The 9736-nt window shown below is 38.8% G+C and overlaps 1 protein-coding gene across 1 annotated transcript; it reads left to right on the forward strand.

Annotated features, from left to right (window-relative positions):
* Positions 1-4655: 4655 nt before the first annotated feature.
* LOC118776726 (cyclin-G2-like) lies at positions 4656-9218 on the forward strand. Its single transcript, XM_036527252.1, has 8 exons — positions 4656-4842; positions 5799-5939; positions 6151-6288; positions 6677-6927; positions 7217-7295; positions 7384-7482; positions 7640-7842; positions 8418-9218. The coding sequence occupies exons 2-8, from the start codon at positions 5805-5807 to the stop codon at positions 8545-8547; spliced, it is 1035 nt and encodes a 344-aa protein (XP_036383145.1). The 5' UTR covers positions 4656-4842; positions 5799-5804; the 3' UTR covers positions 8548-9218.
* Positions 9219-9736: the final 518 nt, after the last annotated feature.

The raw sequence follows: 9736 nt of genomic DNA on the forward strand, positions 1-9736 counted from the left end.
CCCTCAGAATGAAGCACTTCATGAAGCATTTCATGAAGCAATTTCATAGTAAAGGTGGTAGCATCTTACAAGCATATTGTTTACCATAGGTTTCAACACATTTTACTCAAATAAGTAGTACATACACTAATCAATGAGAACGTTCTTCATAGAAACAAGAGGCAGAAACTGAGACTAAGACTACTAACATGGTTCCAAGTGCTACTGACCCTTTATAATCTAATGGTAAAAGGAAGCTAGTATCACTAGGTAAGTGGGTAAGGATAACTGCCATTACTGGGGATGCTTAGACACTGTCAAACAATATTATTACTATGCCAGGCAATGCTTTATCTTTCCTAAGGCACAACAGGCTGCACAACAGACTATATAACAGCTGTATACATATAGCTGAAGGAAGCAGGACAGATGCAGGTTTTCACACCCAAGAATGGCATATATTACAATTACATAATATTATGAGACTGTATATCCTACATTATGTAGAAACACATTTTAACAGTGACCTGTACAATGTGAATCATAATTTCTGGCCATCCAGAGGCTATTCCTCCCTTTTGTGGGATTTGTAACAGAGCATCAGTGATATCATTGCCCAAACTCATAATTTCCCCTCTGATTGCTCCCCTAGTAATAGACTGAACAGCTTGTGCAGTAACTGTAGAATCGCTCATCATTCAGACTTGTCCTAAGCCTAGAAGTCTGATCATACTTTTCTCTTCACACAATTCTTAAAAGGGTCAGTATGAGTATGATAGCCTAATGCAAGTTAACATGACTTTTATGGATCAACATCCCAGTACCATACAATATGCAGACTTTGAGTTAAAACTGTATACTGTTTTAGTATAAGTGTTTCTCTTATGGACAATTGTTAGTTAATATGTTTTTACAGTTTTATGCTAGTATCTTGTCGTATCCCTAACCTATTTATTGCTTTTTGATTGTTCTAACCTCTGTTACTTGAAGTTTCTGTGATATACAGGTCTATTCATTCTGTTATGTTGTTAGCCTTGTACCCTTGCCTTGCTCTGGATAAGCACATCTGCCAAATAATAACAGTAACAATATTTTGCAATCAGCATGAAATAAAAAAATAACCCACAACATGCAGAGTTGAGAAACCTCCCTAAACGTAGTTAAGTCACACCCCTCTTCACCTCACTTCACTGGCTTCCTGTTATTTCTCACATCAAGATCAAAACCTTGGTGCTGGCATACAGGACAGTGAATGGGACAGCCCCCTTAGACCTATAATCGATCTTCAAACCATATGTACTGCCCAGATCACAACGCTCTGCAACCATGGGTCAACTGACCGTCCTATCCCAGCGGGGTCACTCCTCTCAGACACAATGCTTGCCTGTACTTGTCCCTCAGTGGTGGAATGAATTATCCATGGGGGTCAGAACAGTGAAATTACTGGCCAGTTTCTGACACAGCTTGAAAACCCACTTCTTCTGACTGCATTTCGGTTCCACCTCAATCCCCACCCCCCTAACACCTGCAAATTGTATTACTTGCTGTTCATTTTTTGCAACGTGTTTTGGATTTTGTGACTAAGTGACTGATGTATGGTAGTGTGTGTACTTGGCTTCTCTTAGTTTCTAGGCTGTCTGGTCAGGTTGCACAAGTTAACTTGTAGTAGGATAGGAGTGTTTGCTAAATTAATGTAATGTAATGTAACATTAGCACAACAAATTTAAAAAAAATCACACAACAATGTGTGGAATATGTTTTAGGAACAATGGCAGAGAAGGGTAACACAAATTCTCATTAACACAAGTTGGATACCAGTTGAAAAACTTAACATCTGAGAGGGAAGCAAAGTCAGAGCCCCTTTCACACATGCACTGGACGCCGGAACGTATCCAGTCCTTACCCGGAGGATTGTGAAAACGCAAATGTCCGAAACAGTCGGACCGGACATGTGACGGACTTCGTTCTGCCAGCTCCCTAGTACAAAGTCTCATGTCAGAGTGAGCCCATGTGTGAATAGGAAAAATACAAACATCTGCCTCCTACTCTTTTCTGCGTGCCTGTGAATTGCTTTCCACTCTTTCGTTGACATTGCGGATACGTTCAAATACATGCTAATTTGAGTCCAATCATCATTAAAGAGATAGTTAGCTATAGCTATACTGCCAAAACTTGTCTCTTACGTTGGTTGGTGATTAATAACGTTGGTTAGTAGTTTATTATCTGATTAGTAGCTAGCTAAGTAATAGTGATATGTATAGTGAGGTACGTGAACTGGTGACCTAACATTACATAGCGAACAACAAAAACTTACCTTCTTGTTATAATAAATGTATAATTAATAATAAATTATGTGTACCGGTAGCACCATTTGGATGCCTACGTCTGATTTTTTTATAGGCTACCCAAAAGTACAACAGCTATATTCGCCTTCTCCTCCTCTGTGCCACATTATGTACCCGTCCCACCGAAAGGTAAGACAGAAAAGAAAAAAAACTGAAAATACTTCAACTCGCGAATACTTTAGGTGATCTCGTCAATATTTTTCACTCGTGAGAATGCAAGTGGCGTCTAACTGGAAAATACCACGAGGAAATCTGGACGTTTCTAAACTCGCAATAATTTCAAGCGACAATGCAACATACTACAAATGTAATTATTAATGGTCGCATACTGGGTACTACACTGAAAAATAGCATGCAGTGTACAGTATATACTTGTGTAGTACGCAGTACACGGTATGCAGTACGCGGTTTCGAATACAGCCACTGCGATTTCTGCGGCTACTTTTTGCGTCATGTCCTGCCTCCTGCACGCTCTACCCAGGCGCCGCCCCTCATCTAAACCAAACCGGAGTACTGCCTGTAGGTGAGAACGCGTCTGTCACGGACAATCTCCTGTTGTGGGCTACATGTGTGAAAGGGCAATTCCGGCCAATTTCCGGACCTGATTCTCCACACTTTGTCCGGAGTTCATATGTGAAAACGGCTCAGGTGGTAAGACAGAGGGACAATATCATCCTACAGCATCACAACCTGGTCCCGTTTACTGCATGGCTGTAAGCCAATTGTGTCTCCTAAAAGCATGAATAGCTCAACAAGGCAGGGACTGCAGACGGTGCAAAACATTCCAGCCTTTGTCCTATGTGTCTGTGTTAGATGAATAATCTTTCAATGAGAAATATTTTCACATGACATGAGAAATTTATGTATTTATTTTCCATGAGAGCCGGGTAGTTAGGACATCATTTTGATGCTGCAGGGTGCTGGGGGCCAGGGTCTAAGTGGAGCTCTGCAGCATGTGTTTGGTCTACAAGTCACAGTCTAGTGATCATTAATGGATTAATGCCCAGGACTCACCCAAACTGGGGATCTACTGGGGATACACTGCTGCATTGAAATGAAATGGAACAGGGACTAAAGTACCCTTTCACTAAATCATCATGATCCATTTCCGCCAAAATTCAGATTGTGTTTAAACAGATCTTAAATTCTGTTTTATGGAATGACACAACAATGACATCACCATAGCTATAGTGAAAGTCCTAATAAGGATGAAGTCCAGTGGTTCTGCCAGTATATAGTACAGTACACTTCTGTGTTCAGTTATACATTTCTTCAAATATAGAACAAACATAAATGTTCCATCTTTATAAAATATGAACATGAACAGAGTAACAATATAGGCTGGTAAACCACCTGATGTCTTTATTCTTTGGTTTAGGCAGCATGAGAAATGACATTTAGTACAGCAGACTGGAGCAACATGCTGTACACATGACTAGCTCTTCACGGTTCAGTTGAATGGGTCAGATTTTCTCATAGTTGGAGGTACATGGATGCAAGAAAAAGAAATCAATATGGTACCCTGTACTCTAGGCCATTTTTACAAGTTACCATCTGACTAAGTAGTGATACCCTTTTGGTGCAAATGAAGGAAACATGCTCATGAATCCAGTGCACTTGACTGGAACAGATGGCTCTGCTCACTCAAAGTGTGGACTGGCAGAGATCATCATTATGAAATACAAATAAACTAAAGTAAAATAATAATAAATACATAAATAAAAAAAATACAAATTGAAATACATTCATTTGAGAAAAACATGTAAATGTTGTAAATAAATACATTTTAAAATAAACATACATCCATATTTTGTGTCAACATTTACTAATAGAATTTATCTATTTCTGTTAAATTTATTTTTGTCCACATATATTCATAGACAGTTGTTTACAAACGAGAGAGAGTGAGAGAGAGAGAGAGAGAGAGAAACACACAAACATGCATCAGGCAAGCCAATCCTGATCAAAGTATTGCATTTTTCTGCAGCCAATAAACGATGAGATTTTTGGGCGGATTTTTTGAACATACAAAACAAAATGGGATTTTAAATGTAGTGATTCGCCTCGTCAAGAGTAACATGCACTGTCATGGTAACAAATAGGTATTTATGAAAAATTTAGATGAGTTAAATAAATATATTGTTGTCAGGTACGAAAATGTATGATGTGAATACGTGAATCAAAAATAACAGTACATAAAAAACAATATTGTTTCTGATAGGAACTATATAACTTCTGGCTGGTACTTTTCTCATCTACCCTCGATCCTTCCGCCAGATATGACGTATCTCCCTGGGCGTGGAAATGGTCAACATCAACAAGAAGAAATTACAAGGGAACACAGCCAATAATTTGGGTGACTGGAAAAAGAAATGGATTTTTTAAAAAAGTGAGCCAGTTATTGGAATAAAAAATTGTCGAAATGGATGCCTGAGGAAATAATTATTTTACACAAATAAAATTTATTCTATTTTTGTCATCAAGTTTTCTCTGGAGAAAAGATTTTTTTCTGAAAAGGGTAAGCCTAGCTACAGAAAATGCTTATAGAAATGATGTAGCACGGTACAATGATAGCATGCTGTTTTTAGAGCTGTTTATGTTGGAGATGTGTTGGATAGATTGCATTTTTACATTACGTTGTAGCTAGCTAGCTAGCTGGGTCACATTAATTTTCGATTTCACAGTTTCGTTCATTTCATCTACCTAACACGAGCAACGTCACTGGACTACAGTGATAGCTATCTTGTGTTAGCGACATAAAGTAAAATGGGTGATATTAGACCTTGATTTCTAGTCAGCTAACTTCCTAGCTAGTGAGAGAACTAGGAGTAGCTAGGTATTGTTGGTTCTCTTTGCTTGCTAGGACAGCTTTTGTGTAGGATCTGTGGTTGCGTTAGTGCTAGCAAGATAACCAAGGGCAGCAAGAAGCGAGTTTGCTCATATTAAGCCAAGATGGAACTGAAATCACACTCTAACATTACATTTCTGCAGATGTTGCAATAACCAGTTGTATAAAATAACCAAGTTATTTAGGTTTCCCAGCTCTAGCTAGTTTAATGCTTTAAACGTGTAGCTACATCACGTTGCGATTGGGACATACTGGTTCAAGTTAGCTAGCCTTTAAACTAGATTAACATCAGCTGTTTAGTTTAGGTTAACCAACAAGCAATTTGGCTTTTCCACACTGTAAACATAACTGGAATTGCATGCCTGTTGGCTGGCTACTTTCAATTGTTGCTAGCCTAGCGTTTTAACAGATACTCTTAGTGTAACCCCTCCCCTGCACTAACGTTAGCCAGCTTATTTTATTTGATTCTCGATGAGCGCTTTTTGTCATTACGACAAGAATCCAACAATTTGACGTTAGCTAGCCCATATTGCTTTTCTGCGCATTGCTTGATATCTAGGGATTGGTGTTCACTACACTGTGTGATCGGAGGGCCAAGCTTGTCATGTCTGTCTGTATGTGCTTAGGGGAAGATGAAGGGTTTCCTAAATCAAGAAAAAGACAAGGAAGCCTTCAGATTGATGAAGGAACTGAAAGCAAACCTTGAACAAGAGACGATCTATCTGCCCAGGGAAACGGGGCTGAATCTGATCGAGTCAACTCTGGAGGTACATACCCAGTTATCTTGTGCTGCTGGGACATTTCCCCTATAGCTATTGTTTTTGCTCAGCTAATTAGTAGTCGCGCATAGATATATTTTGTTCACGAATGAAAGATTTAAGACCCTTCTGGTTCTGCACCCATTCGTCTGGGCTAGATGCAGCAAGTAAAGGTAGGGAACGAGGAAAACAGTGTCCTTATTTTGACATTTATTTTCAGAACAACAACCGAATCTCAGCAAAATGTAGGGATGCCAAAGTTGAAGATCTCTGGAGCCTGACTAATTTCTTTGGATACAGCACTCAGACCTTTGTCCAAGCTGTGAATCTGCTGGATAGGTTCTTAGCAATGATGAAGGTGAGAGGCTCTATTATTTTTCTCTGCTTTTGTCCAGCGTTGCGGTGGGTATTCAGTAACTGCACCTGTTGTCCAATTTGTGATAATTTGTTACACTTCCAGCATGACACAACTCCTTGCATTTCACAGAGAAGCTTATCAATATTTGACAAGTAAAAAAGAAGTTAACATTTTACATACTTAAAACGTTATTTGCGTAATTTTGGAAACAACTCATAAAGAGCATTTAAACCAAATAAAGCATGCTCATTTCATTGTTTTATGGACACAGTGTTAGTTTCAACATGAGAAAAAACTGATAAACCTTTGTTTAAAAAAGTGACCACATTTGCATGTCCACTCAACATTGATTTTTAACTTATTTCTCCTTACTTCAATATTTTCCCAGGTCCAGCCAAAACACTTACCCTGCATCGGTGTCAGCTGTCTCCATATTGCAGCCAAAGTAATTGAGGAGGAGTGTAATGTGTCACCCACTCATGAGCTTATCCGCATCAGCCAGTGCAAGTTCACTGTGTCAGACCTCAGTCGAATGGAGAAAATAATTTCAGAAAAACTGAACTTTCAGTTCAAAGCAGTCACTGCCTTAACCTTTTTGCACTTATACCATGCGGTAGCACTTTCACATACCTCAGAAAGGTAAGTGCACTTTCTCCCCCCTCAACTTGCAATTATGTATTTTTGTTGTGTTTAAGCTCATTTATAAAGAAAACGTGAGCCTACCTGTGGCAGAGTTATGCAATACGGTTTCAGTAACAAATGTGAGGTTCCAACATAATGACACACATTAAGGTTTCTCCATCATGAGTTATACTTAAACCTCAAGTAACACTGCATCTCCTGTTTGAAGTGTTACATGCATATATTTTAACTTAATTATCATTTTATTAACAAATCTTGACCTATTATATCACTTTACTTCTTAAAGGAAGGAAATTTTGAATCTTGACAAATTGGAAGCCCAGCTGAAAGCCTGTCTCTGTCGACTGGTCTTCTCCAAGGCAAAAGTAAGAGTTTACATATAACTGGATTCAGGATCTGCAGAGAGACTGAACAGTCTGGTTGCAAATCTAATTACATCTTTTGCACTTTTAGCCATCAGTATTAGCTCTGTCCCTCCTCAACCAGGAGATTGAAGTTCACCAGTCAGCCGACATGTTCAAAATTGCCAAACGCATCCAAAAGCACCTAAAGGTAGATTTTTAAATCGAATCAACATGTGACACTAGACAAACGTATGACATTTTGACATAATATGCGTATTTTACTCTTGAAATCTCCAAGTGTTCTGTAGATTCTCATCTTTTCCATAAATTACTGTCTAATGAGCAGATGTGTTGGGTCTTTCCAGATTGGTGACAGTGAGCTACTTCACTGGAAGGGGATGGTGGCCAAATGCATGATGGACTACCTGTCACCTGAATGTAGCAAACCCGACAACAAGAAGCTAGTCTGGATTGTGTCCAGGAGAACAGCACAACATTTGCACAGCAGCTACTGCAGCATCCCTGACCTGCCAACTATTCCTGAGGGGGGCTGGGATGAAAGCGAGAGGTAAACATATTCAGCCAGTCCATTTGAAAAGTAGCACAGTGTTCAAAGGACGCTACACGCTGGTATGTCTAAAATAGATTGGTGATAGAGTGGTGAAGTCTTCTTGGTGTCCTGCAGAGTTAGCACTAATGTTTGGCATACCTTTCAAATGGTTTCAGGTGTCATAGTTTCAATTTTTTAATCACTAAAATCTTCATCTGAGCAGGGATCGCTTGTAAACTTGTCAGTACTCATCCCATATTGGTTAAAGTGGTCATCCCGTTTAGCATAATTGCATTCTGACCGCACATGAGGTTTGCCACATACTGTAGCTGCCTGTCACTGTAAGGACTTACTAAACAAACAAGGAATTTAGGCAGTGTAATCCTCATAGCTAACAATCTCAACACATAAAATAAATATTAAGATAATTTTAATAGGAGATGCACCTAGCTTTCCACTGACTCCATCACAAGCCAAAGTGATAATTCAGAAACTGAATGTGAAGTTAAATTGATGGGAAGACCGGAAGGCACAAACGTGCACCAGTGTAGTAATGGGTGTTTGTTCCCTCTTTCTCTCTGGGGTGTGTACAGTGAGGATTCCTGTGAAGACATGAGCTGTGGGGAGGAGAGCCTGAGCAGTTCACCTGACAGTGATGCAGAGGGGCCCTTCTTCCCTCCAGACTTTCGGTACCGTGACAGAAGGGGCTTCCCTTCCTCCTAGACATTAGACATCTCTTCCACACAGCAGTGGAGAGGCAGTGAGGCTTGGGTGCTACAAATTGTGTCTTGGAAAAAAAATACTATTTATCTTTTTTTCAGTAGGGTTTTGAGAGAATTGCCATTTGTATCATGGCAATGTTGTGTTATCAGCTTTACCAAGTGCCTGGCGATTAGTATACTGCATTTACTTAAAGTTATATTTTAAGTTCCAGATTGCATTATTCTGGCAGCTGACTCATTTTAATGGAACTTTTGTAGTTCTGATGTTTTAGTAGTTGATGCATGTTTAAACTTGCTACATTCCAAATGACATTAAGCACAAAACTGAAGTAGCTGGTCCTATGATGTCATGTTTATAAACTGTTACAGAACAGACTGTTGAACCCTAGATAAATGCTCCTGTAATACGTACTTTGCACAGGTTTTATAGTAAAGAATTACTTTAAAATGGCATGCAGTAATTGGAAAAAGACAAAAAAAGGAAAAAAAAAACAAATGCCTGTACACCAGCTAGTTTGTAGTCTCCTAAGTTTGTATTGTGAAAGTGGAGGTTATGAAGTATGCATGGTGTTGAAATATAAGCAAGGATGTTTTGTGTGTTAACATTTCGTTGAACCACTTCAATTGCCAACTTAATAGTATGTCAGGGTGTAATAGTAACATTTAGTAATATTGGGGAAATACTTTAGACTTAATACTGTATGTGTATCATAAGTGGTGATTCCATAAAAATCTATAAAATATGTTGAAATGTAAATGTGTAAAAAGGTAAACAAAATTGTAGCTTTGTGAATAGTGTGCTGTAGATATTAACTTATTACAGCTTGTTAAACATGCATTGTTTTGTCATGGTTGTACACAGTAAAACATGGAAAATTAAACAGATACTATTTTGAAACCTTGCACCATATGTATTTTCCTGCAATCCACATCAACCCTGCAAAATCTGGAGGAACTGTTTCTGTGCCATATTTTAGGACTTTGGTTTCAGTCAATTCAATGTGAATTTAGATCAATTATGCAGTACTACTTTAATTATACAATGGCAGAAGCAACCAAAATATCAGTTTCTGCACAAAGACGATCTGTTTTGACATGCATTTTATGAAATCTGACCACTTGGGCATTATAGACCCAAGGCAGCGCTGTCTGAATCTGCTTCTTTCTAGAGAGGCCCTCTAGTGGAAACT

This window comes from Megalops cyprinoides, chromosome 4, assembly GCF_013368585.1.
Source record: "Megalops cyprinoides isolate fMegCyp1 chromosome 4, fMegCyp1.pri, whole genome shotgun sequence".
NCBI classification, from domain to species: Eukaryota; Metazoa; Chordata; class Actinopteri; order Elopiformes; family Megalopidae; genus Megalops; species Megalops cyprinoides.